This window comes from Cottoperca gobio, chromosome 8 (assembly GCF_900634415.1).
Source record: "Cottoperca gobio chromosome 8, fCotGob3.1, whole genome shotgun sequence".
NCBI lineage: Eukaryota > Metazoa > Chordata > Actinopteri > Perciformes > Bovichtidae > Cottoperca > Cottoperca gobio.
The window spans coordinates 17,943,670-17,959,025 of record NC_041362.1 but is presented as its reverse complement, the minus strand read 5'-3'; the positions used below and the strand labels follow the sequence as shown (position 1 = coordinate 17,959,025).

The 15,356-nt window shown below is 42.1% G+C and overlaps 1 protein-coding gene across 4 annotated transcripts in view; it reads left to right on the top strand.

The window, feature by feature from the left end:
- The window catches only part of LOC115012233 (serine/threonine-protein kinase N2-like), a 39,907-nt gene extending 27,323 nt beyond the window's left edge, over positions 1-12,584 (top strand). For all 4 annotated transcript variants that reach the window (XM_029437723.1, XM_029437720.1, XM_029437721.1 and 1 more), the window contains 18 exons: positions 912-1,057; positions 1,937-2,150; positions 2,292-2,486; positions 2,620-2,729; positions 2,838-2,981; positions 4,341-4,416; positions 5,293-5,422; positions 5,834-5,924; positions 7,758-7,843; positions 8,276-8,348; positions 8,749-8,840; positions 8,966-9,142; positions 9,267-9,329; positions 9,416-9,492; positions 9,674-9,816; positions 11,229-11,336; positions 11,438-11,518; positions 11,598-12,584. In XM_029437723.1, the coding sequence (XP_029293583.1) occupies positions 912-1,057; positions 1,937-2,150; positions 2,292-2,486; positions 2,620-2,729; positions 2,838-2,981; positions 4,341-4,416; positions 5,293-5,422; positions 5,834-5,924; positions 7,758-7,843; positions 8,276-8,348; positions 8,749-8,840; positions 8,966-9,142; positions 9,267-9,329; positions 9,416-9,492; positions 9,674-9,816; positions 11,229-11,336; positions 11,438-11,518; positions 11,598-11,801 (2,210 nt within the window). In that variant the 3' untranslated portion in view covers positions 11,802-12,584. The remainder of the gene's footprint in view (positions 1-911; positions 1,058-1,936; positions 2,151-2,291; positions 2,487-2,619; positions 2,730-2,837; positions 2,982-4,340; positions 4,417-5,292; positions 5,423-5,833; positions 5,925-7,757; positions 7,844-8,275; positions 8,349-8,748; positions 8,841-8,965; positions 9,143-9,266; positions 9,330-9,415; positions 9,493-9,673; positions 9,817-11,228; positions 11,337-11,437; positions 11,519-11,597) is intronic.
- Positions 12,585-15,356: the final 2,772 nt, after the last annotated feature.

The following is a 15,356-nucleotide window of genomic DNA, read 5'->3' as shown; positions in this document are numbered from 1 at the left end:
CAGGAAGGGAGTGAGACTGAAAGGACTGAGTCAGAGATGACGACAGTGAAGGAAGGAGTCCAGAGATGAAAGAGAGAATAAGCAGGGAAGGAAAACACAAAGCTCAGAGCAGCACAAAGAGGACAGCTAGCTGACTGATTCAGGCACAAGCCTCTAAAGGGAGTTTTCTCTCCATCCCTCTTTATTTGCTCTCTCTTTAGCTCTGTGCTTTAAAGCTTCTATGATTAATATATATATATATATATATATATATATCCATCCATATATATATATCCATCACAACACTAATTTTATGTGTGTCGCTCGTAGTGACAAACCCGCACTTCCCCTCAATTCTATGGAGCGTTATTGCGTTTTTTGAATTTCTGGCCGACAACTTTACTGTTTTGGCTCATTTTCACGGCTGTAATCAGTGTTGTTTTAAACAAATACACGAAACAGAAGACGGACACCGTTGGCAACCAGCTGGTGAACATAGTGGAGCATTTAGCAGCTAAACCGCCGGATAGTTCGTTGTGCGGCCCAAAACGCGACTAAAAGCTAATGTTTCTCCGTAAGAGCGAGATACTGTATGTAAATAGGCAACTGTTTCCTAATGTCAACTTAAAATGTGACATTCCATGTCAGTGTTGTGTTGACAGCTTGTTTGTGTTTCCCCCAAATGTCCAAAATCATTTCAGGTTTCAGAGTAAATATTGTAGTCAATGAAGTTTTCCACTAAACAGGAAACACAAACCTCAAGATGGAGCACTGTGACCAGATTATTCAATTCTCAGTAAAAGACATTTATACAACTAACACTTTCCTAACCTGTTTTTAAAGTGAGTTCTCTTGCTAGTGATGCATTATCTGTGCATGTTGCTGTTTGCCTCTTGTTCATGAGTCGTAACAAACCTGGCTCTGTGTCTCAGGTAAGCCGGACATGTGTGGGGCGGAGCTGCGCGTGGAGGAGCTGTGGCATCACTACCGTGTGGAGCACGCCATGGCCGAGGGAGCCAAGAACATGCTGCGACTGCTGGGTGCAGGAAAGGTCCAAGACAAGAAGGCCATGGCTGAGGTCAGAGAGCCGGCAGGAGATGACTTGATTTAAAACCTTCTGCTGTTCAAATGTAATATCCGTTACGTGCTTGTAAAAGTTGATACACAGAAATGAAGCGCTGCACATGTGTTGAGAATCTACAAGTGTCCTTCATCAGCTTCACATGTTGTATCATTGACATTTTTGTTTTTTACAATTTCAGGTACTTATTCATTTTTATCTCATATTTATATAATTATGTATTGCATTTATCCACTTTTACCCTCATACAGCATATTGATCGTGATATAAGAGTTTGACATTTTAGGAAATATACTTTCTTGCCCAAAGTTAGATGAGAAGATTGTTATCACTCTCATGTCTGCCCGGTAAATATGAAACGATATCCAGCAGATTTAGTTGCCTATGGACAGGCAGGCTAGCTGCTTCCCCCTGATTCCAGTCTATGTGCTAAGCTTGACGGCTACTGGCAGTAGCTTTGTGTACAGTCTTCCAGTCAAAAACACTTACATGCATAAGAATAGTACTGATCTTCTCATCTGACTCTCAGCAAATAAGCGTATCGTCACATTTTTTTTTTTACATTTTCCATAAGCAGTCGATATATGCTAGTCAATTCATGGCTAGATCTGAAGGTAAAAAAAACAAAAAGGTTCCCCATTTTCCCACTTTAACCATCTATGTGTGTACATCTTTACAAACCACTCATTCATTTTTGAGCTATTTCATATTCTCAGTTTTATGTATGAGCACATTTTAATTGTGTGCTTTTTCCTTTTTAAAATTATTATTATTGCTTTCCGTATTTAATTTCCCCTTTTTAAGATCAATACATTTTAATGTAATAAACAAAACAAAACAAATCCCTCAGGAGCAAACATTTATTGCTGTGTGCAGGCTCAGTGTGGTCTGGGCGAGTCGTCCCAGCGCCTGGACCTGGTCAGGTGCTCTCTGGAGCAGAGGCTGCAGGAGCTCCCCGAGGATCATCCCAAGGCCTGCCTCATCAAGGAGGAGCTCGTGCTCGCCACTTCCTCCGCTTTCAGCTCCCGCCACAGCACCACTTATGTCCACAACCAGTACAGCACCATGAGCAAACCATCACCCCTCACAGGTGGACACAGAAACTATACTGTGGCAATATTGAATGAAATATTTAGTTTTAATTTGTAGTTCATCGTGGGGGAGAAGCTGCGTCGTGCACCTGAAGAGACCGCTGTTTTTACAAATCAAGGTCATTTTTTCTTCTGTCCAGGTACTCTTCAGGTGCATCTTCTGGGCTGTGTGGGGCTGCTGGAGGTCGTCCCAGGGCGGAGCAGAGGGACCCCGGTGGTTCTTCCCTCGTATTCCGTGGGAGACGGGCGCTCCTCGTTCAAACTGAGTGGCCTCTACAGCCGCAGCACCAGCAGCATGAGCCTCAAGATCCCCGGCAAGAACGAAGAGCTCTCCTGTAAGTATCCTTTCTTATCTAGAACAGGCGCCTTTAAATGTTCAGAGGTATAATATGAATTATAATGTGGACTTATCTGCTATATACAGGCTGTTAAACTGTGTGTGTGTGTGTGTGTGTGTGTGTGTCATAGCGGAGGTGAGCGCAGTGCTGAAGCTGGAGAATACAGTGGTGGGTCAGACGGTGTGGAGGACAGTTGGAGAGCAGGCCTGGGACCAGACGTTCACTGTGGAGCTGGAGAGAGTAAGACACAGCACTCTGTTACAGTGTGATGCAACATAAAGTTGCACCAGTGAGCAGACCTTCATGTTACTTCCCTGGTGGGGTTTTTTTCTTTTCTTTTGTGATTAGTCCAGGGAGATGGAGATTGCAGTGTACTGGAGAGATTACCGCTCCCTATGCGCTCTGAAGTACCTGAAGCTGGAAGAGTTCCTGGACAACCAAATTCATCGAGTCAAGCTGGAACTGGAGCCACAGGGGCTGCTGCTGGCTGAGGTACAGCACACACACACACACACACACACACACACGTTCATCAACCGTATAAAGCAGGGGTCGGGAACCTATGGCTCTTTCGATGACGCGATATGGCTCGCAGACAATTTTGAGCTGACATTTTTTAACATGATTAACAAGTAATAAATAATTATACTGTGTCATTTTAAAGTAAAACATTTAGCAGCGGATTTGTTTTTAGTTCTCCCCTCTCCTTTCCTCCGCTCTGTCTCAGACTGCACAGCGCACACACACACACACACACACGTGTGTAAGTGTGTGTGTGTGTGTGCGTGTATAGGTGTGTGTGTATAGGTGTAGGTGTGGGTGTAGGGGTGTAGGGGGCGGAGCCCCGCCCGTCGCGAAACCGAGCAGAGGAGAAACTGCGCAAAGCAAGCAGTAGACCGGGGGGGTCAAACTCATTCACAGAGGGCCAACATTAAAAACTGGGACTACGTCGAGGGCCAAACACAGTCCACATGTATTGAACACGATAAACATAAAGTGCAAAAAGATATGGAACATATTTAAGTCAACTGCAAACGGATTGCTGAGCAGTTCAGTTTTCATTTCTGAGCTGCAAAGTCGGCAAATGGTCTCAGTTGATCAGCAGAATGCTGTCGGGAACACAGCGGGGGAGATGTTTGTCAGTGTTTGGAAACACGTAGTGACCAAAGTTTCCTTCTGCATCAGAGTCTCCCACAGGCAGCTTGGCTTATAAAGCTCTCACTGCATCACACATGTCCGTGATCACACGGCCCTGAAGCTGCAGGTTTAACAGTGAGATGCTTCGTTATGTCGCACAAACAGTCCAGCTCACATCGTCCCAGAGATCTGTGGTGTCTTTCCCTTTGCTTTCCAAAAACTTTCATTTCATTCACACATTTAGATACTTCCTCAAATGTATTTTCCCGTGGTTGTGCCATGCATTGATTTAATTACCAAAACCGGCGGGCCAGTTATGACAGACATGATATTTTTTCGCTGGTCGGATATAATTGCCTTGAGTTTGACACCCGTGCAGTAAACACTGAAACGTGCTCATATATGAGATAAATAACGTAAGCGTTTAGTTTAGTTTATTTAATAAAAGAGCACCTGTTCAATGAAACACTGATACCTCTATTAGTACTCGGAGACATGTTATATTAAAAAATGCACGCATAAAGTTACATTCAAATTTATATGGCTCTCAAGGAAATACATAAAAAAAATATTTGCCTTTTATGGCTCTCCCAGCCAAAAAGGTTCCCGACCCCTGGTATAAAGTATTAGCCTAAATAGCTAGCCTTTTTTTACCTCAGACATACATTCACTGTAGATACAGTTTGTTGTTTTAACATATTGTTTTTATTTTAGGTGATTTTCTTCAACCCAGTAATAGAGAGAGGCCGAAGACTCCAGAGGCAGAAGAAAGTCTTCTCTAAACAGCACGGTATGTTCACGCACAACCACTGAACTGAAATATAGTACAGTAAAATAGAGTATCACACATGAAGGATTAAAATCTTAAAGTTTTTAATCCTTCATGTGTGATGCAATCTAAACTTTGACTTTATTGAAAAAGTTGTTTTCTGTTTAATTCACTGGAAAATTTGTTTCCAGAACCCTGAATGACATTCCTGCTGGTCCACTGGTGGATTTGAAAAAAATATACTCTGGTCTTATAGGAGTACTCCAGTGAAATAGTATTTGTACTTTCATAGTCCATAGTAGAGCTTTGATCGGGGCCCGAAAAATCCAGCCTGCAAGTTAGCCAATACATTATATTATACAAACTATAAAGTCTGCATTTAATTATTCTTTCTAAAACACAAAAAACATACCTGCTTTGCGTGAATCCGACCCAATTCAGGCCTGGGCAATTGTATTTGGGCAGAGAATCAAAGCTCTGGTCCATTGTATGTGAAGGAGGATCGTCTTCAGAATGTCTGACTTTCATCTGAAGTTTCTAGCATACAACAAACAGGTGATCATGATACTTTTCATCGTCAGAGATTCTGAGTTATTTCCAGCCTACACAGAGTCTAAAGGAGTTACAAACCAAAGGGCCTGAGAGGTGTTCAGGGCTTGTGGTATTTTGTGGAACTGGGATTATAAACATTTACAGGAAATGCAGACCCAGGTCATGCAACAGCTCTGCTGTCTTGCATCATTAGAGCTGCAGGAGACCTCATCCATCAGATGCTGATGTTAGCATGAACGCACACTCTCTACTTCCTCTTCCTAAATACAGACAGTAACAAGACATTGTACCAGTTTTTGTGTTTTACTATTCTTTCAACAAGTTCTTTTCCACTGTATGTTTCAGGTAAAGCCTTCCTGCGTGCTCGTCAGATGAATGTGGACATTGCTACCTGGATCCGTCTGCTGAAGAACGCCATCCCCAGTGGGAGCAACACACCTGCCTACATCCCCAACACACTCACACACAGCTCAGGGTATGTAACCAGAATGCCCGCTGCTCTGCAAAACATTTTTAAAAAGGCTTGAAGTACATTTAAGTATTTTAAAATATACATTCCAGCACAGAGAATTTAGGCAATTAGGGAAGTAAGTCTGGAGTGCAGAAATGAACCACAGCAGCACTCTCTCTTTATGCTGATCAATTATTGATTAATTATCTGTGCCTTCTTACTTTTAGTTTTTTTGCATAATTCCGTGAAGTTTTTAAAACCAGACTTTATTGTTCATGAAAAATTCACATTAATAATCTTCCTCTACAGCGTTGAGTTACAGTTTCAGCAAAGGGCTTTAATTTGTGCCTCACAGAAAATCTGATGTGTGTGTGTGTGTGTGTGTGTGTGTGTGTGTGTGTGTGTGTGTGTGTGTGTGTGTGTGTGTGTGTGCAGAGAAATCTCAGTGGAAAAGCTGAATCTGGGCAGCGACTCTCCTCCCAAAGCAGAAATCAGGAGAGACGTAGTGGAGGCACCCGCTCCCTCGGTGAGTGAGAGGGACGAAGGCCAAAGAGGAAGGGAAGCAGACATAGGATCTTCAGACGGGGAAAGATGGACATCTTTACACTATCATGTTACTATTTAGCTCACTTCCTACCTGCAGTCTTTGGCTTGGAAACAGTGCTCTAGTCATGGGCCGCTGCACTGAGAAATCTAAGACTGGCAGAGCGGTAGGAGGATAAATAATTAGAGAAATGGAGAAGTGAAAACTCAGGGAGACGGCTTTAATGAGACATAATTGGATGGAGGGGAGCTTTAATTTGATCGAGGCCAAATCCGTGTTAGTTTCCCAGTGTGAAGAACACAAACTGCACCGGGAGATAATAGAGACGCAGTAGAACACTATGCAACTTAGAAGAAATAGGTTTTATTCCACCAACCTAAAAGGTGAAGGGAGAACACACAGCTTATTACCTTTTTACAAAATGTGACCTGTTTAATGTCGAAAGTGAGTCAGAATTGTACAATGTACTGCAGCGTACTACTGCCATGCTGCTCGTTCATGTGCTCATGCGTTTTTATTTTTAAATAATATTGACTTTCTTTAATTTAAAACACAAATCTGGATGCATACAATCTACCACGTCATTTAATAAACAGTAGGTTAAGCAAAGTAAAGGTTTGATTTGTGTTACCCATATATACATCTACACAGTGAGTAACGCATGGAAGAATAAGGGGGCGACACAAAGTATATAATGAAGCTTAATTTAAGATGTCCTTATTTTAATACAGTTTTTACAACATATGTCGACGTCTTTGCTTTGACCGGATTTAGATTAGATTTATTATCTATAATTAAACAAATCGATCACTTATCTAAGCTTGCTTTCTAAATGTGGTACACAATTACCAAAGATGATGATGATGATGATAATAATAATAATAATAATAATCTTTATTTGTATAGCACCTTTCATACAAGAATTGCAGCCCAAAGTGCTTCACAGCAGAAACATAACAATTAGTACAAGATTAGACAGAATAAGAGCATTTACAGTACAATAATCACAGTGTAGATGTAAATGAGTCTGAAGTACCATTATAAAAATAGCAGAATTAAAATAGTATAAAATAATATTGGAGATCATGCCTAGTTTCTGTATCTGTGCCGTACTTGAAACCACATTCATCACCATTCTTGTAAATGTTTTAAACTATCAGGGCCATATTTCGAAAGCATGGGATCAACAATGGGCCCCTGTGGCCCTTCAACTGGTTTACACACTATTAATATTATATAATAATATAACCTAAATTAAAAGAAATGAAATCTCATCTTATCAGGTACAATATTTTATTCTTAATACTTTTTTTCTTACATTCTGAATTATTGAATCCTAATTATTACACACTCATTCGTCCTCGCACCACCTGCTTTGGCAACACAGTGCTTAGTTATGGTCACGACAATAAAGTGAATTAGAATGTTTAAGACCAGAGCGGCAGACACACAGCGAGCGCAGAGTCAGAGGAGTAGAGGGCATGTGGCAGATGGCGTGTTCAACGGGGTTGAAGTATTATGGGATTAATTACTCTGATATTTTTTAGAGAACTAATTAGTAGCGAGTAAGGAGCGGACGGGACAGGAAGAGGGGAGGAGTGAGGTCAGCAGGGGACCTGGCAACTGCTCATGATGAGCTTCATCTGTCGGTTTGTCTGCTGTGACTGAAGGTCGTTACAGATGTCAGCAACCATGTTGTCCTGCTTCCTCCTTCTTTTTGTGTTCCTCCCTTTCTGTCATTTTCCATCTCCATGCACTCATTTTACTGGTGTTTTCATTCGTCTCCTTCTTCTTCGTCTCTGTGGTGTTTCACAGGAACAGACGCCCGTTATTGAGCCCCCGTCTACGCCGGATGTCCCTGAACAGCCAACCAGATCGCTGTCCCAGAACTCTTTACGCAGGTGCATACACAAAAGGGGACCTATCTCACACACACACACACACACACACACACACACACACACACACACACACACACACTTCATCTTTTTGCATCATGGCCAACACAGCTTGACACCAGAAACACCCCCCCCCCCCCACACACACACACACACAATATGGTCCTGTGTTGTAACCTGTTTTTTTAGCACGTGGTTGTATAGCCGAGTCATCATTAATGTGGATTACAACATATGTTCCGCCAAATGTTACTTGGCTTTGCTGGAAACACAGAATAGACACTTTAAGAGAACGCTGAACAGTATTAGCATTTTTCATTGCAAAGCACAACATTTGACATGTAGTGTTATTCCAGTGTTTGAGCGTATGAGGCACATTTAAAATATGTCATGTTGCATGCAGTGCCTGTAAAATGCCTATAATCTCTCTCTCAGACCAAGCAGCGGCCCTCTTTGCCTGCAGGACTTCAAACTGGTAGCAGTGCTCGGCAGGGGCCACTTTGGGAAGGTACTCTAACTTTAGTTTTCCTCCATAGGATGAACGAAACTTTACCTGCTAATCTGAATGAACATGTGTCTCTTCACAAATTACTGTTTTTCTGTCATTTCTGTAGTTGTATCCTCTTTACCCTTGTGCATCCCTTAACAGCTAGCTAAATATTTATAGCAGAATATTTAAAGCTTCACTAATCAATATATTTAATTTGAACAATGGATCAACTTACTATGTTTAGCTATGTAGACTAAGTCAGTGATGAGCTGCTGAACGTGGTGGAAACTGTGTGTTTACATGTTCAGTAGGAGGTTGGGTTGAGTGCCACAGAAGGGGAGTCATCAAGTGTCGAGAGACGGACTCGTTGTTCTTCATGAGAGTCCTTGATTAAAAACTAAAGCATGAATCTCTCCAGGTGTTGCTGTCAGAGTACAACAGGACAGGCAGCCTGTACGCCATCAAAGCCCTGAAGAAGGGAGACATCGTAGCGAGGGATGAAGTGGAAAGGTAACTGTATTGTACGACGCGGCTCTCTTTGACCTCAGCCAAAGTCTCCGCTACACGACGAAGCTCATTCACCTCATACTTACACCTTTCTCACACACACCCCGTCTCCCTCTGTCTGTCTCCAGTCTGATGTGTGAGAAGCGGATCTTTGAGACCGTCAACGGCTCCCACCACCCCTTCCTGGTCAACCTGTTTGCATGTTTCCAGACGCCAGAACATGTGTGTTTTGTCATGGAGTACACGGCAGGAGGAGACCTCATGATGCACATACATGCCGACGTCTTTACTGAGCCACGTGCTATGTGAGTTCTGTGTGTGTCTTCTTGGAAAGCTCTGTGTGCCTCCGTCTGTGCACCCATGAATGAATGAAGCGTCAACATGTAGCGGTGTGTATGTTCAATCCTGTGTTTCTGTCCATTGTTTCAGGTTCTACTCGGCTTGTGTGGTCTTGGGTCTGCAGTTCCTTCACGACCATAAGATTGTGTATCGGTGAGTTCTTGGATACGAGCACTAACTGTACAAGAGGGATAAAACGCTCAGTATTTGGCAAAAACCCACTTCCTTTCCTTTGCCAGGGATCTTAAATTGGACAACCTGCTGCTCGACACACAGGGTTTTGTGAAGATAGCCGACTTTGGGCTCTGTAAAGAAGGTGAGTGTCTATTATTTATTTAACGTACCGGCCATCAGAGGAGGAAGAGAATTAACTTTCTTACTTTACATCATTTATTTCCAAAGCATCGATGTGTCTCTCATCACTCCCACAGTCGATATGTATCTGTCTTCACCCCTAAAATCCACTCACTGTCTTTTCTCTTGCCTCGTCTCTCCAGGTATGGGCTTTGGGGACCGGACGAGTACATTCTGTGGGACTCCGGAGTTTCTGGCCCCGGAGGTGCTGACAGACACATCCTACACCAGAGCGGTCGACTGGTGGGGGCTCGGGGTGCTCGTTTATGAGATGTTGGTCGGTGAGGTAAGTCTTTTTAAATTACTATCTATCAAGTATTCTGAAATGCATCTGAATCTTCAGACGTGTGTGTCTTTACTGTAAACAAACTAGATCCCTGCCAAGACGTTTGGAAACCTCTGCCTGCTGCACGATTAATGAAACAAGATAGTTCGCCGGTTTAGGGAAATGTGCTCATTTGGATGAAAAGATGGACGCCACTCTCATGTCTGTACGATAAATATAAAACTACAGGTGGCTATCTTAGCTTAGCATAAAGATTGGAAACTTAGCCTGGCTCTTTTCAAAGGTTAGGATTCCACCAACCAGCACCTCTGAAGTGTTTAATCTGCATATAAAGTGTTTCCAGTCTTTGTGCTAAGCTAAGCTAACCGGCTGCTGGTGGTAGCTTTATATTTAGCGGACAGATATGAGAGAGGTATTGATCTTCTCATCAGACTCTGCTAGAAAATGAATAAGTGTATTTCCTGAAATGTCAAACTGTTCCTTCAAGGCACAAAACTATTGATCTTCAGTATGAGAATCAGGAACAAAGGGCCAAAAGTCTTGAGAGGGAAAAGTGGAGTTGGACAGCTGATGGATGGAAATTGTTCTGAACGTGTTCAAAAGAAAGATGTGTGTTGTTAGGGAAGGTGGACCGCCTCCTCTTTGGACCTGGAAGCAATGAGCTTTATGGGAAATATTGTCTTAATTACAGAAAGATTTGCAATAATAATACAACTGGTGAGAGATGGACTAATAGTCTTCTCGTAGTTTATATCAGGATAAATCCTCGTTAATATTCACATGATGTATGAAATGTAGTTGTAGCGTATTCCATGACACACAGAAAATGTATGAAAAGGTATTTTAATAGAATATTAACAATAAAGCAGGTAATACAATAGAACCAACTATATGAAAGTAGCACCATTTTATAAACCAAACGATTAATCTAGAAAATAATCGGCAGATTAATTGATAATAAAAATAATCGTTAGTTGCAGCCCTACAAATATAAACAATATGTGCAATATCAATATGAGTGTTTTTATATAGTGTGTTTATTATTTATTTGACAGCTGAATAGGAAGACGAGCAAGATGTCTGTAAGATCTGACTCATTAATAAACAACAAAAGATGTTCAAAGAGCACAAAGTGCTGATTTCTATTTTTATATTCGTGAAAGAAATGAATAAAAAGTCTTCAGTCTTGTCGAGTCGACGTGGACTCTGCAGTTGATTAAGAACAAAGATCATCACAGGTGATAGTTATGTCTTGTTTCGCTAAAGGAACTGGAGCGTGTGCCGAGTGTCCGGCGGGGGAATACACGTGTGAAAGACTTGTGATGTTAAATCAAGTCGAGGCTACCAGAGACGTGTTTGTGGAGGTATAACTTGTAATGCAATGCAAACTTGTGTGTGTGGGTTTCTTTCAGTCTCCGTTCCCAGGTGACGATGAGGAGGAGGTTTTCGACAGCATAGTGAACGATGAAGTGCGCTACCCTCGCTTCCTCTCCACCGAAGCCATCGGCATCATGAGACGGGTCAGACTCCGCTCACTTGCTGCTCCTGACTTAAACTTAAACTCTCTATTTGAAGTGACTTTTGTAACGTTGACATATTGTTGTTGTTTCTCGCTTGCTAGTTGTTGAGGAGGAATCCCGAAAGACGTCTGGGCTCCGGAGAGAAGGACGCCGAAGAGGTCAGAAAGCAGCCGTTCTTCAGGGTGAGCGTTTAGTTTTCAATCTCAATGTCACGGAGTGCATCTTGATGAGAAGCTAAATAAAGAAGTAAATGTTGTTTAGGGTATGGACTGGGAGAATCTTCTTCAGAGGAAGGTCCCGCCCCCGTTCGTCCCGACCATCGGAGGTAAAGAAGACGTCAGCAACTTTGACGTGGAGTTCACAGCCGAGGCTCCCGCCCTCACGCCGCCCCGCGAGCGCCGCACCCTCTCACACAAGGAACAGGACCACTTCAAGGATTTTGACTACGTCTCTGACCTCTGCTAGGGTCAGGGGTCACGGGGATATTAGCTGCCCACTGCCAGCCACAGACTCTGAAAGGAGCAGTGGGATCGCGTGTTGCACACATACGCGGTGTCACAGATCTACTGACCTCCAGAGGTCTGCAGATCCGTGACACCTGCTTTCAGAGCAGAGGAAGTGGTGGTGGTGATGATGATGATGAAAAATAATCCAGATTGTGTAACAAATGGGAGATGAGATGATGGATCCTGCTGTTCGTCCAACACAGTGAAGCAAATAAAAGAATCGGTGATGAAGTGCTCAGAGAACCTCCGGGTCCGAAGTGATTCTTCTGACCGTCTCTGCTCTCGCCTCTTGTCCCTCTATCTCTGCTGTTTGTTGCTGCTAAGTGTGTGTTTCGTTGTGTAAGGTGTCCCTGCCTCAGTCATGAACGTATCCGCATCAGCTGCACCACCTGTACATGAACACACGGGGGAGCCAGAGGAAGGAAGAAAGTTCCGAGCTGCTGTCTGACCATTGTGTCACAAAAACAAGTAGAGCACGTGTGAGTATCAGCGGAGAGGGAGGGAGTCATGTGCTGTGTGTGTCTGCTCAACCTCACAGAGGACCCCTCCTCATCGTCTTCTCCTTCCACTGTCTTTCGGTACAACACAGATTTTTAACTACAATCATTTTTCAATGACAAAAAGCTTTTACAAATATTGTTCTTTTTTTGTGATTTATAGTTTTCCTCCCCGTCTGTTTCCTTCTCTGTCATTTGCTGGTGAAATGTGTTGGAACTGTGACTCAGTAAAGATGTGAACCCAACAGAGAAGCATTGATCCGTTTGTTGTCATCGGCAGTTTTTCCTCATGTCAGTACTTTTTGGGGAAAATGTGAAGTCAAGCATTCCAGGTTGAGCTCACTGTAAATCAATATATCTCAATAACTACACGCCGCACCGCCATGACATTTTGTACAGACATTCCTGATCCCCAGAGGATGATGTGCACTGACATTGTTGATCCCCTGACTTATCCTCTAGCGCCACCATGAGGTTGACATTTGTGGGTTTTAGCAAAATGTCTCAACAACTATTGGGTGGAATCTAGCCATCGCACTAAACACACACAACACACTAAACGAAGATGGTGAACATGGTTAACATATCTGCTCATATAAACAGCTGTATGTATGTATGCAGCTGTTTTCCATATTTAAAAAAAGGATTCATCCGTGTGTACATCTATATAAATCTTGTTTAAGACAATCAGAGGAGTAGATTTATAGAAGTCTAAGTGGAGATGCAACGATTATTCGATCGGCAGAAAAACAAAACTCAACAATTTTGATAATCAATTAATCGTTAAAGTAATTTTTAATGCAAATATGGCAGAATATGCTGTTTTCAGACTTCCTACTTTTCTGTTTTAATCATATTAAAGTGAATACTTTTGAGTTTTGGGCTGATGAGACATTTAAAGACATCACCCTGAAGTCTTTTTGAAACAAGGACGGACATTTCACTATATTCTGACATTTTATTAACTCAAACGATTAATGTAGAAAATAATTGGCAGATTAATCAATAATTAAAATAATAACACCTGAAAAGATTAGATACTATTATTCATATAATAATATGAATATACTATGTTGGTATAGTCTGCGTCATGTCTCACTTATTGTATGTGTGTACATCTATATAAATCTTGTTATGGACAATCGGAGGAGTAGATTTATATAGATGTGCACACATACAATAAGTGAGACATAACGCAGACTATACCAACAAAGAAACACAAATGAAATTGTAGAAGTGTTTCCAAAGTTTCTTTTGACAAAGTTACAGGTACAGCTGTTGTTCTGTGCCAAAGCTGTGGGTCACACTGACACCAGGAGAGTGAGCGCAGCTTGAAGCCGCTTCAGCTGATGTCCACATCAGCCGAACTCACAAATGCTCAGCAGTTTGGCAAAAATATTTTCTGAGTGGGTTGATGATTAGATGGAGAAGAGTAATTGGGACAGAGCTAGGCCGGGCCCCACCTGTTAACATTAATGGTGTCCTGAAATGCTCATCATTAAAAACATTCTTGGAATTAAAGTGGACATAGGAGAAATATAGATATGGAGACAAAAAGAGCAACGCATACGCACACACTAAAAAAACTCAATTGTACATTAGTGGTAATTTTTTTTATATAACTTTTCTTTTTCGGACATTACTGGAAATGTCTCTAAAAACGCTGAACTGTAACGTTGCTGTTGGTCCATTCGCAAAAGTCACAGATGACTCTACTTCACTGACGAGGAAAACCCAGACCATCATTTCAGCAGAGCCCAATTAATGTGGGACACTCGGTTTGTGCAAATTCTAACTGATTATGGAGGCTTAATCTTGAACAAATGATAACTAGAAAGGTGCAGTCAGTAGCGTGCAGATCTCTACCAGGTGGGTCTTCCTCTGTGGCTCCAGATGACACTTTTCCCCATTGTCCTTGAACCATCCCCAAAAACCATTTTAACCGTCCCAAAATCAAAATGTTGTTTCTCTACTTTGTTATCATCTAAACCAGGGGTGGGGAACCTTTTTCCTATCAAGGACCATTTTATTTTTTACAACATCCTTCGAGGGCCATACTAATTATTGAACTCATGACCTCTGCAATTGTTTTTAAGACGCAGCCCATTCATTTCACTTTTCTTTTATGCTGTGCAAAAAAAGCAACTTTTTTTATCCATGTATCTTTCTGTTTGATCAGAAAACAATCCTTTATTAGTCCCACAACGAGGACATTTATCTTGTCACAGCAAAATAACATATGAAGTAAAAAGGCAGTAAACAATAATTAAATAGAATAAAAAATAATATAAGTACCAAGTGGTTGATAGAAAATAAAGTGAGTATTGTAAATGGCAGTGATAACTGCACAGCAGTGGTGGAACAGTCTGTTCTTGGTGTGGTGGTCTACCTCTCTATCTGTCTATGTTTGTATGTTACGCTCTGCAGAGAGCTGCTTGTTGGGCCAAACTCCTCCGAAGAGCGTTAACTTTATCCACACGCACTCGTCCTCTCAGCTCGTGCAGTTCGGCATGTTTCGTGCTGTAATGACGCTCGGGATTATTTTTCATCACCGCAAGCGCGTCCGCACAAACTAGACACACTGGCCTTTTACTTCCACAGAGAAATAATCGTTCGTCCATTTCTCCTGGAAAGTGCGACATTCTGCATCCACCTTTCTCTGTTTTACACTCGCCATGCTGCGTTCACTGATGTCAACGACAGTCTCGTTTAAAATTGAAGTTTTTTGACATGGCGTGACAAACGTGATGACACGTTCCGCTCGTGTTGTGTTCTAGGACCCTGACCGTGGCCAGGAAAAACAGTCAATCGCCCGTTTATTCTATTGCCGTCTAGATTTTTTGTGTTTTTTTTCTAGTGGATTGTTTTGCGTGTGTTTATGAATTGGCCCGGAGGCCGGAGGTTCCCCACCCCCTGATCTATAGGGGGTGTTAGTTATAGCTGCATTATAAAAACACCATAAAAATGTTGAGGTAATGAACAATTATATGTATTATATATTAGTCTTAGAACTCTTT